Source organism: Rhea americana, unplaced genomic scaffold, assembly GCF_003343005.1.
Source record: "Rhea americana isolate MKP2758 unplaced genomic scaffold, rheAme1 scaffold_77, whole genome shotgun sequence".
NCBI lineage: Eukaryota > Metazoa > Chordata > Aves > Rheiformes > Rheidae > Rhea > Rhea americana.
The window spans coordinates 3,576,627-3,598,222 of NW_028186945.1; the positions used below are offsets into that span (position 1 = coordinate 3,576,627).

A 21,596-nucleotide genomic window follows, 5' to 3' on the forward strand; every position below is an offset into this window, starting at 1 on the left:
CTTCCCCCCAGCCCCTTGCCGGCCTGGCGGAGGAGCATGAGGCGGCCCCGCGGCGGGCGAGGCGGCTCCTGAGGGTCCCCCCGCGCCAGGGCCCGCCGCCCCGGCATGGAGGAGAAGTACAGCGGCCAGGCCTTGGCCGCCGGCGGCGTGCTGGGGCCCGTGGATGTGCCCAGCGCCCGGTAACGGCCGCGGCGGCGGGGGGGAGGGGGGTTGGATGTCTGCCGCCCCCAGCGGCGCCTGCCGGCGGCGGGGCGGGCAGGGCGGCTCAGGGCGGCTGTCGTCTTCCCTCCTGCAGGCTGACCCGGTATATTGTGTTGCTGTGCTTCACCAAGTTCCTGAAGGCCTTGGGGCTGTTTGAATCCTATGACCTTCTGAAAGTGGTCCACCTTGTACAGTTTATCTTCGTAGTAAAGCTGGGGTGAGTGTGCTTACAGCCCAGCCTGGTATACGCTGGTTCCAGCATGTTTTTTCTGTGTGATTTTTTTTGTCCATGTCAGGCTTATGCTTTGTATTCTGTGTTATTCAGATTAATTGAGGAGGAAAAGGCATGGTAGTGGATCCAGTAATATTCTGATTATAGTGTTTTTGCTTCTTAAGTGTGCTCGCTGTAACTTCAGAAACTTCAGAGTCTGTACTACTTTAAAATGAATGATGCTGTGGCAGTCCTGAGCATAGGAAACTCAATTGCTTCCAAATTTTCTTATAAAAAGTATAGAAGACAAGTTTTCTTCTCTGTCATTTACATTTCTGTAGTTCCTGTGTGCTTCAACTGCCATTTTTCCCTGATTGGGAACTAAGGTGTAGAAACTAATAGCAAGTGTTACAGCATCAGCCTTTGCCAGCAGGCAGGCATAATCTTGCTTCATGTTCAGCTGATATGTTTTGGAAGAGCATTTSTGTAATAAACTTGGCTGAGTTGTCTTTCACACTCTTACCTATTATTTAAATTCATTAATTATTTAAATTATTTAAATTTGAGCTTCTCATTTGAGTGTTCCCAAACACCTTAGCTTCTCTCCCCTTCACTTGTTCTTGATCACAGTTGAGAAAGGAGCGTATTCTTTTTTTTACCATTTCTAACAAGATGCAGTATTCGATGTTCCGTATACGGAGAAGCTTTTGGATATATGTACTTTGCTAATAAAAATACRGTATTATTATTGTAACTCTATTTCTCCTCAAAACTTTTCTCTGAGGAAATCAGTTATTTTGGTCTTTGTAAATCATGGAAAAACTTCTCATTAGCTCTTCTCTGAAGAATTTATGCGTAAAATTGACCAGAACTGAAACACACCTGCATGAACTTCTTTATTCATACCTGATAGAAGTGAAGCAGTAGAGAGAATACAAATATTGTCTTTGTAGAAAATGTAGAGGTAGCTGTTCTATAAACTGAGTATGATGTGAGAAGGGAGGGACTTAGCTCTTTAGAGCTGGTCTGAATAAAAAGCTGTTTGCTAATATGCTAATAGAGAAAATGTTCTCCTTTTAACAGGTCTGCATTTTTTATGGTTTTGTTTCAAAAACCATTTTCTTCTGGAAAAGCGGTGACCAAGCGTCAGGTGAGTTGACATATATGGTGAATAGTAATAGTAATTCACGTCTTTGTAGATATTTTTGAAACATGACTCTTACCAGAAATTGCTCAGAAAGTGGGAAGAGAGTTATGAAAATTGCAGCCACATTTTCCAGATGGATTAAGTGTTTAACTGTGCTGTAAAAAATGATCTGCATTTTTAGATTTGTCAGCTGTCATGCAAATAGTTGAAAGTATGGTGAAAAGGTTGGTCTCTGATTCCGCACAAGCATCTGCTTTGAGAACAGAATTTTTAAGAATTTTTTTCTGTCTGTTTAGCTGACTTTGACAATTCCAAAATGGCAGATTCTGGACTGTCAGAATGCAGAAGTGCTCCAATTCTGCCTCCTTCATAAGAGTGGTTTTTTGCATGCTGCATTGTGTTGAAGGTTGAGCCTAATTGCTCTTCAGACTTTTKTTGAATTTCCAGTCTGCAGAGAAGTCAGAGTTGGTTGAATTGGACTCTGCTATTTGAAAGAAATAAACTTTTCCTTCTTTCACCTGTTCTCTATTCATCTTGTTTATATGCAATTGTGTGTGCAAAAACTTTATACGTGCACAATGTTTGCTCTTACCAGTATATGCTAAGTAGAGAAACTTGAAGAGTAGCTTCAGAAATAATCCAAATGTAGCTGCTTTTATGATTAATGTTTTGGCAGAATTTTAAAGTGTGACTAGAAATAAATCACATCTGATTTGCATTCGGAAAAATATGTCTGTTCACGTTTTCCATTTTGCTAGATTCTAGATTTTGAAGATAAGGTATTTGTTGTAGGTGCTTTATCATCTTCAATATATTTCTAAAACCAAATTGTTTTAAAGCTTGTGTTTTAAGTTTACCATGTTAGAATAGTCCCAGTTGAATTATGTACTACTTTCTGAAGAAAGAATCAAACACATGCATAAATATTGATAGATTTAAGGTCTTAGTCTCTTTATCTTGGATGTTTTAGTTAGCATTGTGTTCGTATATCAGATATATACAATATATTACAAGATCAACAATTTTTGACAGGTAAATGCTCACAGTTCTTCAGCCTGTGTCTATAAGACTGGGGATTGTTTGGTTTTTTGAAGAGCTCTCAAACTGTACTATAGAACATAGTAGGAAGGAAGTAGAAAACCCAATTTTTATTTTGTCCAAACAAACTGCTTGGCAAAGTAGGCAAGAAGGAAGTAATCATACTCTACATTTTGCAGACTTTGAGGGGCATGTTTTCCTCCCTAGTTCTGGAGCCACTGTGCTAAAAGATTGTTAACAATGGAGTTTAATTTGAAGCTGGAGAAAATGTTAATGAAATATCTTTCTCTTGTAGTGGATCAAAATTTTTAAGCATGCTGTTGTGGGATGTATCATTTCACTCTTGTGGTTTTTTGGCCTTACTCTTTGTGGACCACTGAGGTAAATATGTACAGTAAATAATGTTTTTACCCTTTTAAGCTAATTTTTGTGACTTTTCCCTGTGTTGGCTGTTGTTTTTCATTTTGTATTTGTTAGCCCATGATGCCAGCCACTTGCTTGATTTTTTTTTTTTTGAATTTTTAAATGATTTTTCTGTTTTTTTCTGTAAATTCTGTTGTGCTTGGAAAGAGCTATGTAGAAATGTCTCTTAATTCTCTTTATCATTTGTTTGACAAGATGCCAGTGACATTCTTGATAGTGCTTAAATTATTGATGTGACAGACACAGTAAGATTACTGCCTATTGTGCTGACTGTGGTTTTCTTTGTTTCCCTAGTCTCATCTGTATAATCACATTTGTTTACTTAACTGTTTGAAATCCATGGCTTGGCAGCTAGCAATAGCAGTTTGCATTACTGTGTCAGGTGACTAGAATTCCTTTCCCCATTTGTTGCAAAGCTCTGTTTTAGTCTCTGATCTTATGTCTGTGCTATGTTGCAATTTGGCAGCATTAGTGCGTATAATTACTTGTGGTATTCCTTAGCAGTACTGTTGAATTTCATCATAACAGTAAAAAAAAAAGAAAAAGTTAGACTACCAAAATGATGGTTAACAGTTTAGAAAAGTGGGAGTGAAAGTAGAGCCTTAAATTGTGCATTTATCAAATTGAAACTTCATCTTTTGCACAGGAGAAGGTATACCTAAGTATAAGAAGATTTCTTAAGGAAGTACTGTAGTGTCTTTCTGATTGCTGACAGTCTTACAAACAAAACCACTAATATGGTCACTGGTAGACTGCATTGCTATACTGAAGAGAACAGCAGAAGCATTTGGTAAACCTGAGAGAGACTGTTACTTTTGTGTTCTGCTCTGGAAAGCTGTCAATACAGCTTGTCAGTTGATCTCTGCTACCTGAAGGAGACAGCATACAAGTCAGAAATTCTCAATTTCAGCCATTAAGAGGCTCTAGGGATATATAAACTACTGGATCATTAATACCTCAATAAGCATTATGTAATATAGCGGAGCAGGACTTCTTTTTTCGGKGGCTAGAAAGTAGAAACAGTAGTTTACGTACAATATGGTTATGGGAATATTAGTTTCACTTTGAGCAAGTATCTTGTTGCACTAAAAAAAGATTACAATTTGAAGTAATCTWTAAATGAATAATTGTAATATGTTACTTGAGCTATGTTTTATGACATGTTTAGCTGTCACCAGCTAGATACATTTCTGGTGAAGGCTTTGATTTTTTTAGAGTTATCCTTTCAAAGTTTTTAAACTTCCTATAGAAAATGCAGGTTAAATCTCTGACTTCCATTTCACTGAGTTTTAGCTGAAATAGTATATATCAAGCTCATGMAACAATCCCCTTGTAAATGGGCTAAGTGCTTATGTCTATCTTCTTTTTTTTCTTTTTTGTCTAGGACGTTGTTGCTATTTGAGCACAGTGATGTGGTTGTGCTATCACTCCTTAGTGTTCTGTTCACAAGCTCAGATGGAGGACCAGCAAAGGTATTTGAATATATTCTGACAAAAGTAAAAGTTCTTGTGTGCTAGAAGTGCAAATATCCCTTCTTTACCTAGAGCAAAGAGTATTTCAGACCTACATTTGTTTAAAGGAAAAAAAAACACAAAAAAACACTTGCAATTTTTAGTTTTGGTAGGGGTGCCATTATAAGATGTATTAGTTGAAATTAAAAAGATGGCATGCATTGAGGGAGAAAGAGTGGGTGAAGTTGTTGAATATTCATGACAGACATGTGAAAAGTTCTTTTGTTTGTTTGTAGGCAGAAAAACACCTGGAATGTGATTTTTCACTTCAGCTTTTTTTTTTGTCTAGGGATTTTGGGTTAAAATGACAAAAGAACGTATGTACCTGAAGTGGTCTTGGCCTTGAGACACTGAAGTCCAGGAATAAAGGCTTCAGATTCTTGCCTGGACTCCTCAGTATTCTCTAACTTTCCACATACATACGCTTTTTTCTGCCAAGGAGTTCTCTTGATTAAGTTCTGCATGAGCCTGTATTTGCTGAATTCTTGGCCTCAATCTTGCACTTAATCAGAGATCTATACGTGAGACATCCTTTGCCTGAGTCCCATTATATGTTCAATTTCATGGGTATTCTCTAATTCTGCTTAATGAGCCCTAAAGGTAATGAGCTTATCCCAGCACCTAGCAGTCAGGACCACTTTCATTCAAGAATAGTAATAATTGAAGGAAACTACCTTATGATATCATATATTAGAGACTAGGTTATTGCTATGTAAGAGGCAGTCTGCCTTTGGTGCTGCCTCAGACTCTTTCAAAATCTGTGTTGTAACTTCTGTTGGAATGCCTTAACCACTTGGAAACTGGGCTTAGGATGGAGTGAATGGCACTCCCCTCTGCTCTTTCTGACACTGCCAACAAGTTTTAAATGTTCAGGACCTTCAACATAAAACTATCTAGAGGAAAAACTTTCTCCAAATAGATACTCAAATGATAAATGTAGAGCTTTGCAGAGGTTTTTTGTGAATCTTTATCTTAGAAGCTTACACTTGGTAGCTAAGCTGCATGTGTATTAAGGCCAAAAAAGGGAATGGGGATTTGCCCGAACTTACCTGGCAAATCTGAAAACCTAAATTAGTATAAAATTATATTGTCATGGTTACTTTCTCAAGAAATGTTATTTCTTTCTGTTTCTCTTACTCCACCAAAATATGCTTACATTGATCAGGAAATAGAGAACTCTCTTCCTGGAATGTTTAACATTTATCAATTACAGTGTGTCATAAAAAATGTTTTGTTTTTTTCCAGACAAGAGGTGCTATGTTTTTCATCATAGCTGTCATCTGCTTGTTGCTTTTTGATAATGATGATCTCATGGCTAAAATAGCAGAACATCGTATCCTTTCTCTTTATGTGCGCGGAGAATAAAAATCTTAACAGACAACATCTATCAAAAACATTGTGTTTATGTGTATAGGAGCAGGGAGAACAGAATGCTAAGTTGAATGCACTGAATTAAGTGTGTATATTTTCATTTGTAGGAATCCTCATTTGCAAGACCATTTTTAGATGTAAAAGTAAAATCTTACGCTGCAAATGCTGGTATTTATAGTCAATTGAATGGCATTGGTTACTTTGGTGATAAAATCTATAACTATGTTCTAAGGTAAATTGTAGTTATAGGGATGTCTCCTATTTGCTCATATCAGACCATTTAGAATTGCTAGAAGATTTCTTGATTAGCTTTCCTCTTGGAAAATTCTAGAAATGTTGGCTATTGTCTAAATGCCTTCAGTAAATGGTTGGCTGGTGTAGCTGGCAATCTTTTTGGTATATCCAGAAGGATAGTTTTGTACTCTCACTATTACGGTAGCTTTCTCAATTCAGCTGCTAGGTTGAAAAGTGATGTGAAATAGCCTGCAACAATGGAGTCTAAGCTGCAAATAGAAGCTGACAAATGTGCTGCCAAAGCCGTTGAGTAAACTGGAAATTGTTCAGAAGTTTCCAAACGGTCTTCTCATCCTAATTAAGTGTATTGGAAAAAAGTGGTGCATTGAAGGATGGACAGTAACAACAAAGCCCATAGCTGATAGCAAGGTGAAGGTAAACTTTCTCAAGGATGAAAAAAATCATGGAATTACAGATGCAGATGGTATATTCAGAAATAACTTTGATTAATCAGTGGAGTTTTCAGTGAGTAAATTCATTGTTAAAGTGCCTTCTAATTGATTTCTGAAAAGCTATTGTTACTTCAGTATTTGCTGGATTGTGCTTGTCAATTGATCTAACTTTCTAAAGTTTAAATGTTTATACTCAGATTTTAGACACTTCACTGTTACAGTGTTTTTATTGGAAATCTAGCTTTTAATGCTGTTGAGTTTATTCTATGTCTAGTTGTCTGAATTAAAATAAGCTACATATCATAACTGCTTCTATGCACTCTGCCTTATTTTTTTTAAATACAAGTACTTTTAACTGTTTCTCTTTTGTGGAAATTCTTGCTTCCTTTCTGAACTTTAGGAATCTACCAAACTTTAAAGTTCAGTTTGCCTTCTTCCGCTTTCTGTGGTCTTCTGTTACCTCTATCAGCTCTTTGGTTTAAAAAAATAAAAATAAAAATCTTCCTTAATTTATTTTACTTAGCTGAAGGGCACCATGACAGTGCTCTTACCCATGTTCTGTATACAATCATTGCTTTCCTGGGCGTTGCAGATCACAAGGTAAATAGCTTCCTGGTTTTTAGTTGGCTGATACATCTAAGTTTTATTGGCGGGAATTTCACCAGCTCAGAGTGGGGAGTTAAGCCAAGCCTGAAACAAGAACAGCAAGAAAATCCAATATACATGCCCCAGCCTCCACCCTGCTGCCCAACTGGAACAGACCCAGCACTGATTTTTTTTTTCCTAATGTCTTTGAATAACAGCCAGTTCAATTTCAGCTCAACACAAACTAGCAAACTGAAAGGTGCTGCAAGCCAAACCATACAGTATAAAATGTAGCTGCTTCTTTATTCTTCTCCAGTATTTAATTTACATTAGGGGGCTGTATTTGAAGAGAAAGAAAGATTCTGATACTTCTGTGTCTCAATAGTATAAGCCTATTATATTTGATGGGATGAGTAACTGTGTAACGGAATCTTACTATGTGGGACTGACCTGGGTGATTGAGTTTGTCTGTTAGGTTAGTCTTGTTGCTGAAGTGAATGTATTGAGAACTGAAACAGGGGGAAGGGAACTGAACATCTGTAGCAGCTGAGAGAGTTTCAATGTGCAAATGAATTAGAAATTTGAGTGAGAGAGTGGTTAACTATACACAGAACAGATGAGATATGATAGGAGACTGTTTCTGTGTATGGAGTGTCTTGTGATTCATTTATGGAACAATTTTGAAAGAAAATATTGTGAGGGTACGAATAAAAGTAAGCAAATTAAAAGATTGTGAAAGTATTAGAAAAAGGCTGAAGTGATGTGACATTTTTGAGCTTAACATAGACTTTTAATGCTTTGCTTTTTGTTGATAAGGAAAGCAAATATTTTTTAATGTAAGTACTGGGGGGTTTTGGAGTGTGGTATTCAGCTCATAAGAAATGCTAATAGAATCCCTTTCTGTTTCCAGGGAGGAGTGCTGCTTCTGGTGCTAGCATTGTGCTGCAAGGTTGGTTTTCACATGGCTTCCCGAAAGCTCTCTGTAGATGTAGGTGGAGCCAAGCGTCTACAAGCTTTATCTCACCTTGTTTCTGTCCTTCTGTTGTGCCCATGGGTCATCGTCCTCTCTCTGACAACAGAGGTAATACTGCAAGTACATGTTAGCAAACATAACTCATTTTCTCTAATGCTTCAGCTTGTGAAGAGCAAGTTAAATCTTTTCTTGACAGCTTTGGTAATCTTGAAGGTGTTTAATCTTTGATTTTCTAATAAGATCTGTGTTTTAAATAGTTTTCTGTATTTGATGTGTGTCTCTGCATGATAACTTTATTTCCTCTTTCTAGCTTCAGTTATTATCTTCTGGATTCTTTTGCTAAGATTGTACAAGGATTAATGACTATATAAATGCGGGGCCCTTTTTTCCTGAAGAGAATATATTGTAGTTTAAAGATATGCTCATTGTACCTCCCTGTTTAGGGAGAGTAAACCAATGCAAATATGATATTTCTTTTAAGCCTATGAAAGTATTTTAAATAAGCTGCTGTAATCATCCTTTGTTATATGTATCTTTCTATAGTCTGAATATTAATTTTCTGATAGAAGTATTTATATTGATGCGCTGTTGAAATTATTTATTAAGAAAGCGCACTAGATACAATGCTGCATATACAGCTGATCTAATAGTGAACAATCCTGTCTGAAACATACTTTTTGTTGCAGAGTAAAGTGGAGTCCTGGTCTTCTCTCATCATGCCTTTCATAACAGTCATCTTTTTTGTTGTGATCTTGGATTTCTATGTGGAGTCCATATGCTCTGTCAAGATGGAAGCTTCCAAGTGTGCTCGATATGGATCCTTTCTCATTTTCATTAGTGCACTGCTTTTTGGCAACTTCTGGACACATCCAATAACAGACCAGCTTCGAGCTATGAACAAGCCATCACACCATGAAAGCACAGAGCATGTCCTTTCTGGAGGAGTGGTAGTGAGTGCTGTTTTCTTCATTTTATGTACGTATTCTTATTTATCTTTTAATAAATCTGTTAAATATATTTGTGTTACTCAGAACCCATTCTGAAAATGGCTCTGGCCAAAATTCTTTTGAATGAGCTTTTGTGGTTTCTTTGAATAAATGGGCATGCAATTTTGTTCTGCTTTACTGCCTACAGAAAGGAATATAATAGATCTGTTTCTCTTTAGAAGTGATGGTCTAATCTAACATAGCAGTAAAATCTAATGTTAAACCTCAAGATGAAGTTGGTAATCACTTTGCTTCCTTAATACTACACGTAATCTTTGGACATTTGCCTTATAAAATTGCTGTGAAGCTTAGAAACAGCAACAAAAACTTCAATACGTTTCCTTGCAGCTGCCAATATCCTGTCCTCCCCCTCCAGGAAAGGGCAGAAAGGCACCCTTATTGGCTATTCTCCTGAAGGCACTCCTCTGTATAACTTCATGGGTGATGCATTGCAGCAGAGCTCTCAGTCATTACCCCGGTTTATTAAAGAGTCACTGAAACAAATCCTTGAGGAACACGATTCGAGACAGATCTTCTATTTCTTGTGCCTAAATCTGGTAAGTGCATGCTTTCTTCCAAACTTAATCACACAGTACAGTAAGAAGAGTTGCTCTAAAGGTTCCCATTTTTGTTTGTTTTTTAAGTGACCCTTGATACAGTAGTCTCATTAAATGGAATCTTAAAATAGATTCTTATGCCCGTCTTACTCTAAGCGACAGGGCTGACTGATTTGTGTCACAATGGGGTACTGGTTTTATGTATAACTATTGTACCAGTAAGTAAATAGTGATATAATGATTAGAACAGTAGGATCTCACTCAAGATTGAGATATCTCAATGTTATCAGAAGATAACCTGAAACTAGTGAGGCCTTCAAGGATGGGGATAACAAAACAGTACAGTGGAATTGAGTAATGTAATTTCTAGAATAGCCTGTTATTTCTAACTCCTCTCTTCCTTTCCAGAATAGGAAAAAGGTCATGTAATAAGCACAATTGATAAGATTTTATAGCAATTTTCCAAGAAAATGGGGGGGGGGCTTGCAGTGTCTGCTGTAACTTGAGGAATTATAGAAATTATAGGAATTAATAGCAAATTAAATATAGGAAAAAAGAAAGGAAAGTTTAACTTCGTAGGCAGGTCAATTAATAAAGAAGAGTTAAAATACATAGGAAGAAATACATATTAAAGATGTTCCCTTGCATACCCTTCTCAAAACTAATTTGTAAGATTTAAACTGTTGACTAATCAGTGAAGATTTTCTTACCAGAACAAGCTGTTAAAAAGTCGTAACTGGAAATAACTTTAACTGCATATTAATAAAATGATTTTCTGAAGCCTTCTGTCCTGATTCATGATCCATAGCAGAGTTGATATTCATTTAGATATAATATTTGGATTTGCTATGAACAATGCTTGTTTCTTTGCAGACTCCAAAATCATTATTAGATAAGACAATACTGAACTTTCCTGTTCAAATAAACTAGATGAATAAATTATTGACAGCAATTAATTTGGTCATTTATTAGCATTTCTAAATTACTAGTTATTTCAGCCTGTATGCTGTGAGATATTATTTAATATTTTATCTCTCCTGATAATCTGGTATTACATTTCCCTATAGTGCTTAGGCTAGTCTAACAAATGAAGAACAACCTTCTTTTAGATATTTAAAAGTTGGAAGGATATACCTAAAAGTCATGAAAAACTGTGTTTTTTTRTAGGAGATAAAATCTAATCCCTAAAGATGAGATTTTTTTTTTTTATATAGGTCAACTGGATCTTTTTCATCATTTAGTGATTTACAGTGGCTTTTACAAAATGAGCCTTTAAGTGATGAATTCCAGGCTTCCTAATAGCTACAATTGTTGCACAAGTTTTGCCTTTCCTGATTAATTGTTTCTGTAGACAGTGTAAGTAAAACAGATTTATAGACAGCATTGCTAGTAGTAGATCTAGTCAGAGTTGTTTGTTGCTGCTTTGCACCGGGAGGTGCTGGTTTGTTCTTATCGCTGTAAGAAGGGCACTCGGATTCTGTAAGAATCTCATAAAATGACATTTATTAGACCTAACACTGTAAGGAAAAAGAGGATTAGTATGGATAATCTTGTGTCCCTTCAAATGCTGGGAACCCTCAGTTGTAAAGCATCAGTCAGGGCGCAGCATGCCATGCAGATCTAGTTATTGACAGGATATCCCATTTTGGTCTTTTAAGCCCTTGTAGCGTTTTCTTGATAGAAAACAATTCTATTCATTATTTCTGCTGTCAAACGGAAGGACTGTTCCCATGAGAAATTGTTGCTGTGCTTTTAGATAAAGGCAAGGATACCCAGGTGGTGTAATCGCTAGTGCCTAGTGGGAGCTGCCTGCAAGCTCCTTTGTTACAAATAGCTGGCTAGGTTTATCCTGTGGTTATCCAAAGTTTAGGCCTGAAGGCTAAACTGTACGTGCAGCAGAGCACGGTGCAGGCCTGTGCCTGCTCAGGTTAACTGTTACATGGATCACTAATTCTTCAGTGTACAGTGGTTTTCTGCTTCGGTTCTCTACAACTGTTTAGTAATGGAATGCTTAAAACTTATGCTGCGCAGTGCTATTTACAATCCTAAATAAAAATTCAGTCTTTGCTTGTAGAAGGTTGCACTTTTGGGGGGGGGGGTGGTTCAAAAAAAGTCTCACTGAATGTCTCATTGTAGACTTGGAATATATTACCAGTTTTGTTTGGAAGAGGAAGAAAATGTTTTAGAAATACTTTGAACGTTACCTTTGCAAACTAGCAAGTACACTTTGGAAGATCTTCATGGCARCTACCAAGACATTAACTTAAAATTTAATTTTGGAGAAAAAATTCAAACCTTTTTTCATTTTAGGCATTCACTTTTGTGGAGCTTTTCTATGGAGTGTGGACCAATAGCCTTGGTCTTATTTCTGATGGATTTCACATGCTTTTTGATTGTTCTGCTTTAGTGATGGGGCTTTTTGCTGCTCTAATGACAAGATGGAAAGCAACTCGCATATTTTCCTATGGGTATGTGTATTAATTTTTTTAAGGACTATCTGAAAGTTTTCTACTTACTCCTTCTTAAAATGTCCCGTTATAAAGATATGTTCAGGATGTTTTAATGATGCTTGTTTCTTTTTTTTGTTGTTAACTATTTCTCTTTTCTCTTCCATTTATTCTGTTCATGCTCACATCAGTGCTCTCTTACCCCAACCAAAAAAGTGTTCTGAAATTTAGGACTTCATTAGCATTAAGGTCTACAGATAAAACATTATCATGGTTAATATCATTTAGAAATTCTGTCTCTCTMTATATATACATATGTGTGTGCATGTCAAATATATATTTAAAGTTGATGTTGATACGGAGATTTTGCTTCCACTGAAGTTTTCAAAAATTGGCTAAATTCTATAGACATCTAGTAGTTTGACACCTTAAATGTGCAATGTGTATTAATATRTATGTTTTTTAATTGAAATACTTAGGTTGTTAAAGCTTTGTACTATTGGCGTATAGACAGTTGCAGTCTAGCCACCTGATGGGCAGAAATGGATAACCCAGAAAGGGTTATGCATGATTCTGTGGCGTGGGGGAGGGAGAATCAAACCAATYTTAAAGTTCGTGATGCTGCATTAAATGTATTATAACTTTTAAAATTTGTTCAGTGTAGCTGTTCTTACTTCTGAAACGTACATACATTTGCTTTCAGGTATGGACGTGTAGAAATTCTCTCTGGATTTATTAATGGGCTCTTTCTAATGGTAATTGCTTTCTTTGTCTTCATGGAATCAGTGGCCAGACTGGTAGATCCTCCAGACATAGATACAAATATGTTAACGGTAAGTTTTGTCATTCTGTTTGATTGTTGTTTTGCACTTAMTAGTTGGTTTATGTGCTTTTTTTAATGAAGTGAGAGATTGCATACTTACGAGACCTCTTTTCCAAAGAAGTTACAGCTCTAATCTTCTTGGAGGGCAGTCTTTCTGTAGTGAATGATGCAAAGGAAATAATCATTCTGTACAAGATTACATTTAATTTTTGCAGTTATATATGTCAGTGTAATTATTGGAAAAACTTTTCATACTTATTTGCAACTGAAATTACAAATTCCAGGTGATTTTTGAGGTTAAGCTATGCTGTGGGTGTTACCATGGCATTAGCAATTATGAAGCTGTCAGTAGCCATGGCTACTTACTAACTTCTACAGCCTCTTCAGGACTCTCCACTAAARTTTTCAGGCCTCCATCCCTTTTCTCCAAAATGGGGCAGTTTGTTTTCTTCATCCTAATTGCTTTGGATTACAGAATTCTACTACAAGTCCTTCATTTTTCACACTTTTACTTGTTTTCTCTCCCCAAAATATATGAATTTGTGCTGTCTTGTTCTCTTCAGTAACAGGAAAAGATTTTTATTTAGGTAATGCTAGATATATGCAYTGCTGGAGTCTAGGCCTTATTTTCTTCCCTCCTTCCCCCACCTTCTTCAGTATTTGTTTGGTTCTCATTACTGGGGTTTTTTGTGTGTGTTTTTTTTTTCCCCTTTGAGATTCAGGCTGTGGAGTTTTTTACTGCTTCTACAGGAGTTCTGTCTGCATATCTAACGAAAAGTAAAATAGCCCAAGTTGGATTCCCTTAACTCCTTTTTTTTACTTGGGATTATTCTCTTGCATTTGGCCAGCTTTCCAAGGCGGGGGGGGGGGAGGGGGGGGGGCAGACAAATTAAAAAGTGCAACTCAGGTTATAGAGCAGTACTTGCTAGCATTCCTGTATAATCTCTTAATCTTTCTGAGTGATAAACTACAAGCTTTGCTTTGCTCCTCTGAACAATTTTGTTTCTTTCTGGAAATAAATAAAATCACTGCATCTTAAAAGTAAAGTTGCTACCTTCTCCTGGTTTGTTGATACTGAGTTTTGCATTTTGATGGTTAATGCTGGGTGGGTTTGGGGAGGAGAATCAGATTTTCTTTTTTTTTTTTTTTTTTTTTTTGAGAGAAGAAAATTCCTTCAAAACAAGCTTGTATAGGAAGTTTTGCTGATGAGGAATCCACATTAGAATAATCCTTCTGTTGATCCTAAAATGCTTTCACAGCTTTTCTTAATTAACTGTATAGTATCTCCGATTACCTTGTTCTAGAAAATAAACTTGAGTATCTAGGAATATGTGGTGAAGTTAAGGGCTTTTCTTTTTTGTCTGTCTTGCAGCCGGTCTCTGTTGGAGGGCTCATAGTAAACCTTGTTGGTATCTGTGCCTTCAGCCACGCGCACTCCCATGGAGGTTCTCGTGGAGGCTGTCACTCGCATGAGCACAGTCATTCTCACCACGGGCATGGGCACAGCCATGGGCATGGGCATTCCCACAGTGACCATGGACATGGACATTCCCACGGGTCTTCTGGAGGAGGCATGAATACCAACATGAGAGGCAAGTACAGATTGCTGAATCATAAATAATATATAAATGTACATGAATTTCTCAAACTCTTTATTCATTAATGAGTTTGGTTTGAAGAAACACTATTTGAAATGCTTCTTTGCACAGCTTTCTTAGATTTGTGTGGTATCTTGTTAGTGATTCTTAAGGACTAATAAAGAAAAAACTTTCCACAGTTGTCATAAACCTTACTGAAAAACCTTGAAGTCTTTGTTTCTAAGATCCACCTAGAAATGCAAATGCAAGGTCTCTATCTATAAAGATATTACGGTATTTCTAGGTGTCATGTGACAACTGGTTGTGAAAACACTGGAGAAAGGGATAAGAAGAACCAAGGCAGACCAGCAATCTAGAATATGCTCCTATTTGTGGTTCAGAAGATAAGATGAATTTTTTTTTTCAAAATTAAAATTAGAAACTAACTGAGAAGGGCAATTAGAAATTCTTTTCTCCTACTAATTAGAAGATATTTATCAAATATCTTATTTTTTAAAATCTATAAAAGAATTAGATGTTTTGTGTAAGCTGTTTAGAGCTTAAGTGTTTTAGCTAGTAGTCTCATATTTCATTGATTATTTTACATCAGTTATAGTTTCGTTCACTCTTATATTGTCTTGCATTTTTGTAAAGTCTGTTCATCCTCTTACTGTCTCAACATTCTTTTAAATCTTGGTACTGAAGTAGCACTAATCTCACAAATACAGGTTATTTTTCAGTGTCCTTTGAGTGTACAGTGAGACTGCTACTATTAAAGCAATATAAAGGATTATTCCTGGCAGCAGCTGATAATCTACTTGTAAAACTGGAGCAGAGTTGGAGTATAAATCCAAATGATACATTCATATCTGTCAACATTAGCAGGTCAATAGATTTACAGTGATCTTTTATCCCCTTTTAAGCATCAGTAAACTCCTGATCCCTCTATCAGGAGTTAAATGATTATGATAAATATTGCAAATCCCACTAACATTTAAGCCTGCATTTGCGTGTTTGGCTTAATTGGCAAATGCCTGACTAGATCATTGCATATAGAGTGAAAACGGTAATTTATACTGGTTTGTAGTCAACCATTAAGAAAGCTAATTGTTTTGTTAACTTTTGCACCAGGTTGAGCATGTAGAGTTAGTATCATAAACCCTACTGTTTCCACTAATGAACATAAAAATACATTTTAAACTTTATTTTAAACAGCAGCATTCAACGTAATCACACAGTGTGTTTTGTTTTCAGGTGTGTTTCTACATGTGTTAGCAGACACTCTTGGCAGTGTTGGTGTTATCGTATCCACAATATTTATTCAACAATTTGGATGGCTGATAGCTGATCCACTCTGCTCTCTTTTTATTGCTACATTGATTTTTCTCAGTGTTATCCCACTGTTGAAAGATGCCTGTCAAGTACTTTTGCTGAGGATACCTCCAGAACAGGAGAAGGATCTGCATGCAGCTTTGGAAAAGGTCAAAACCACAGTTTTAAGTGTTTTTATAAATAAACATACAAAGTTAAAAGTGTTTTTAATAATTAAGTAGTTCAGTGTGACAGCAACTTTTGCCTCAGACAACTTTTTGTCTCATGTGATCTAAAACCTATTTTGCAGAGATTTGAGAGAATTAAGAGTTGTATTGATTTAAGGCTTTGGGGGGAGGGAGAGGAAGAGAGGCTTTTCTGAAAATGGTTTTGTTCATTGACACCAAATGCTGCCTTTGCTTTATGGATAGCTTATGATTTCAGACAAGTATGATAAAAATGTGGGAAACCTAATTAATGCTAAGAAATTAAGTAACATAGTAATTCATAGTAATTCCCAAAAGCTGACAAGCCTTTTTCACTACAGGATTATATCTCGGGCTTGTAATTGCAGATTTTCATATTTTTCCCATATCTGGCTGGACATGCTGGCTCACAGTGGATGCAGTAGCAAAAGCAAAATGAAAAAGAATTTGTTAAAGCAACTAGTCTTTTCTCTTCCTGTCTGCTGTGCCAGGATATATACTTTGCAGCAATGTTTAGTCCTCACTGTTGGCTGATTTGAAGTTCCTGCCCAGAATCTCACTGCAGATCTTAGTAGGGAGAACTTACCTGTGTCAGAAAACTAGTATGGGCTCTTAGAGGATGCCATCAATGAGRGCTGGCAAGGAAGAGTATTCTGATGTTGCATGTCATTTGGGAGAGGGGAGAGATGAGTCCTTATCTGCAYGAGAAATAGAAAGTAGAAGAAACTGGTTAGAACAGATGTGTAGTGAAGGCAAAGTGCAATGCAGAGCAAAATTTACCTTTTGATTTTACCTTTTGATAAAAGAAGACGGAAAGCAATTTTGCAGACTGAGGAAAAAGAAACTACTTTTTGAGAAAATTTGAAGAGTAAGTCATTRAAAGGTAATAAGAAGAGCCTGAAAAAAATGGTGTTACCATAAACCAGTAAGACCAGTTTTAAAAGCATCTTAAATWTGGGTGAAGACACGTGTCTGAATTAAGCCTAGCTAAACTAGGTAGCTGCTTGTTCTGGCTACTGAGATAACAGATGYCCTAGAAATGATTAAATGCCCAAACAAATCTTCTAGCTGATCTGTCCATTGATATTACTGTGATCTGTATGCTAAATCAATTTTTCTGTCATGTTATTTAGCATTGCGCTCTACAGGTTTTTTAATTTTATATACCTTTTATTTTTTTTTTTTTGAAAGTAGCAAAGTGGCCTTCCAGTACTACATATTTCTATGATTTAAGTGGAAAGAAGCTTTGCTATGCAACTTCTTCCCTATGCAATATTTTGTTGCAATACCCATATGCCCCAGAGAAGTTTTAGAATATGTTCTTAAAAGTAAATGTTGGTAAYGTAATTTCTTTACAGATTCAAAAAATAGATGGAGTCATATCCTACAGAGATCCTCATTTCTGGTGTCACTCTGCGAGTGTTGTAGCAGGTACAATACATGTACAAGTGATGTCAGATGTTATGGAGCAGAGGATTGTACAGCAGGTRAGGTTCCGTGGTTTTAGACCCTAGTCATCTGCTGCTTCGTTTGTTACTCTGTAATTCTATCTCAGACTGAACTTTGAAGTGGCTGTTTGTTTCTGTAGCTATTAGTTAATGTCTTAGACCTAGTCTCTAATGCTGTACTTACCCTTGCCTGCTCTCCTGAGACTATTYACATAAGAATTGATGGCTGAGGCTTCTGCCAAAACAAAAAATACACTTATTCTCTTCCTCCCATACACCCACATCCCCCTGCCATCTTTRGTTCTACTAAAAGTGGCAGTACATCTGCTGAGAAAAGGGAGAGTAGATTGGTTTGGTACTGTAATGCAGGAAATAAATGGAAAGTGGAGAGATCTGGATGCTAGTCATGGGTTTACTAAAGGCTTGTTAACGTGCTCAGTCTGTCTTGGGTTTCTTTTTTTTTTTTTTCTTAAAACACAAAAGATGTTCATTTTCTTATACAAGGTAATGAGAATTAGCACTTATGCTGAAGTCACAAAGCTCTGAAGCTTATCYTGACTTTCCAGAAAATTGACTCTTTATGGTGCTTTTTCAAATTTATAWTATTTCAGACTCAGAATACTGTAAATTATTACTATATATATAAAGTATAATATAATGTTAACCATGCTAACTGTAATGCTCAGGTTACAGCAATTCTTAAAGATGCTGGAGTAAACAACCTAACTGTTCAAGTGGAGAAGGAAGCTTATTTTCAACACATGTCTGGCCTCAGTACAGGATTTCAGGATGTCCTTGCAATGACTCAGCAATTGGAATCCATGAAATACTACAAAGATGGTACTTACATCATGTGATAAGAAACTGTTCACCAGAGGGGATGTTAACAGTGAAGCTGTAGGATTCTGTATTTGTATTATGTCACAAGAACTTGCACATACATGTACAGGAACAAATGTACTATATATATGAATTTTTTTAAGCATAGTATCTTTATTAAAGTTAGATCAAGATGCTTTTTATAAAGGAAGCTGAATATGTGGAAATAATGAGAATCTTAAATACTGTACTGGTGTTTATTAAACAGAAATCTTGCAACTTGTGGATGAGCACAGATGCATTCCATGCTTTCTCTTAAGTATGGAACACCATGATTATAATTTCCTTTGCTATGGGAAATGGAAATGGAAATAGTTTAGGTTGCAATAGAAACAGAATCAACTGAAACTTTTTCATTCAAATATAGCTTGAAGACACTTTGAATAAAAAATTACATGTTTGTTATGAGGAGTARAAGTTAACCAATATGAAGGTTTTTTGCAGACTTTGTTATACAGGAATAGAAACGCACAGTTTTTATTGCATCTGCATATAAAACCATTTTCTAAACTCAATTCTACTGCATCAGAGCAAATGGATGTTACCATTCTAATTTATCTCAAATTAATTTTTAAGGATAAAAATCCACCACTCATATTAAGTGAGTAATGGGGAGAAATAAGAGTTGCAGATGCTTTTCTTTCCTTGCACTGTTTTTGTTTGTGTTTCCTGGACAGATGTTGTCAAAAAAATGTAAAATAACTATTTTGTACTTTTTGTATGACTAGCTGCAAATACAATAATTTCAAGCATAAAATAATTCACCAGTGAGCATCCACTTTCATTCATCCAGTTAAAAAAATGTATAAATGACAGGATAGTCTGTCTTAAAGAGGTRAAGTTTTTCTCCTGCAGAATAGCTAATTGGATGGACTTCATATTTACAACTTTTTGTGAAAATTAAGTRTTCTATAACTTGTGCCAAAATCTATTTTACATTGGAAATTAATAGATCTAGGAGAATAACTGGAGAGCAGCTGAGTGACCTGACAATGAAATCTTTACTGTTTGTGGCTTGCTCATTACTAAAATGCTGTCTGGTTTGTTGGAGGTTTTTTTGCTTGTCTTGTCCAAGATTAGCTATCAGCTGAAGCAGCTGAATGACTAACTAGGCAAAAAGAAGAGAGACTTGCCATTCTGGATAGATAACAGATAGATTTTTTTTTTTTAAAAAAAAAAAAAGAAAAAAAAGGCAAGCTCAAACTTTATCATAATACAGCTGCACATCTACGTACTTAGTTTTACTCTTGTATAGTACCTAAGGAAATACTGCAGGTTTAGAATGCTGAACTATGTAAACAGTCTGGGACTCCTCAAGTTATTGAGGCAGACTGTAAATTGAGACTTCTTGATTGAAAAGAAAATGAATGTTTGAGAAAGTTATGCATGTTGGAGTCTACATACTTGCAGAGAAGACAAATCTCTCTCTCTCTCTCTCTACGGAAAACCTGTTAACTGAGCAAAACCAACATATGTCTCTGGAGGTAGTTATCCTTATATCTGTTATCTGTCTTCCTGTGCTCATCTCTTCTTCCTGTTTGAAACCCTTTAAGCATGTTCTTTGTAATTCAGCAATTAATTCAGTGGCTAGCAAGAATGAGTACATCTTTCATCATTCCGTGTATCGCAGTAGTCTTATTCTGTTTTATTGTTTTCCTGTTCRTTATTCAGGATAGATACCTGAGTTGTTTTACTAAAATAATTGAACTGATGCTAGTGGAGCTCTGCATAGAATGATACAGGAATTACCTTGTCAGATCAGATTCAACAGAGATGCAATTTGAAATGTCCTTTAGCAATTCTGCTTCTCTTGTGATCTGACTGTTTATACAAAGTGCAGAATTTCTCATGTATCGGTTAAAAACCTTTTCATTCCATTCTCTTTCCCCCTAGTGCTATATTAAAATAACTTCTGCAGTGTGGGACTGACTGACTGAAAAAAAAGAAAAAAAAAAAGAAAAGTGGTCAAAAAAACTTCTGAAAGTTGCATTGCTTTCAGGTGACTTGTATATTCTGAATCTGGATCTCTTTAAGTCCCTTCTTAGGACTTCATTTCCCAGCCTGGCACTGCAGAACTTGCAGAGTATCTCAGCAGTAGCAGTATGAGAACTAGAAAGCATATTGCTTSACCTGCTGATCTTAATGCATATTCAGCTTGTACAATGTAGTTGGTGTAGGTAGCTGACCTGGGGAAAATGAAATTATTTGTGGTGAAAACTAATGCCTTTTGCAGCAGTTTTCTCACATTCTCAGCTCCAGAAGGCTCAGGTCAGTTGGATAACAGTGCTACAATTATACTTGATTTATAAAAGGAATGTTACTTCAGTTTATTGTCTGAAAAAGAAAGAAAATAAGGCTTTGGTTAGTATTTGTCTGACACTCATGTTTAAGGTGGTTGAACCAGAGCTGGCAGTATGTTACCAAACTGAGCATTAGCCCAATGTTGGTAGGTAAATAAAAAGCACAGTGATTTTTCTTTTGAAATCAATTTGAAAATTGATTGAAAAGCCTTAACACCTGTCACAGCTTTCTCTAAGCAAATGTGGTTTCATGGTGAGCCCCAAGCAACAGGACTGAAAACAAGTTGGAGTAGCTGGGAGCACGCTGAGTGATGGTGTTTCCTCGGCGAGGCTCAGCTCTGCTACCGTGGAAGTGCTGGCCCCCGTCTATGCAAGCGTTCAGCGGCTTTTCGTGTTTTACCTGACCGCTGTGCACAGTGTTGCAGACAGCTGCAGAAAGCCTTACCTAGCTTCAGGCTTCCCCACACCATCCATCTATCAGAACTGTGCTGTAAGGGTGGATTTTCAAAGCGCAAGTATAGGCCACTTGAAATATTTCAATAGCTACTTCAGTGTGGAAGTTCCTCTTCTAGTCATGTGGTCTGTGTGCAGGCAGTTGCAATGAAACACTGCTGTTTTCAAACAGTTTCCTCTGTGAAAATGAAGCTACAACGTTGTACATTTGGCAGCAAGCAGTATGTGTATATAAGATGAGAAAAATAAATTTATTTTTCAAGAATTTTAGTTTTATGTAGTGCATCGTGACTCTCCTCCATTAAGACCTTGCTTGGGACGTACGGAGGAAAGCGTTTAGAACCGCCTGCGAGCTCAGGGTTCTGCCTCTGATCGGGAGCTGTTTCTGCAGGACCCTTGGTCGCAGCGGCGAGGAGCCCCCGCGTAGTTGCGGAGGGGGTGCGCGCGGGGCCGGGGGCGCGCC

General features: G+C 36.7%; 1 protein-coding gene across 3 annotated transcripts; it reads left to right on the forward strand.

The window, feature by feature from the left end:
• The first annotated feature begins 6 nt into the window (after window positions 1-6).
• SLC30A5 (solute carrier family 30 member 5) lies at window positions 7-21,409 on the forward strand. 3 transcript variants are annotated; one of them, XM_085322443.1, is made up of 17 exons: window positions 7-179; window positions 296-418; window positions 1,496-1,562; window positions 2,893-2,978; window positions 4,405-4,492; window positions 5,777-5,864; window positions 7,112-7,188; window positions 8,084-8,254; window positions 8,833-9,121; window positions 9,481-9,689; window positions 12,000-12,157; window positions 12,840-12,969; window positions 14,332-14,551; window positions 15,791-16,017; window positions 17,412-17,540; window positions 18,188-18,341; window positions 20,907-21,409. In XM_085322443.1, exons 1-17 carry the CDS (start codon window positions 106-108, stop codon window positions 20,990-20,992), a joined length of 2,376 nt encoding a protein of 791 aa, XP_085178569.1. In that variant the 5' UTR covers window positions 7-105; the 3' UTR covers window positions 20,993-21,409. The 3 variants fall into 3 exon arrangements, with proteins under 3 accessions (XP_085178569.1, XP_085178570.1, XP_085178571.1); XM_085322444.1 differs by having other exon boundaries at window positions 18,188-21,409; XM_085322445.1 differs by lacking the exon at window positions 18,188-18,341.
• Window positions 21,410-21,596: the final 187 nt, after the last annotated feature.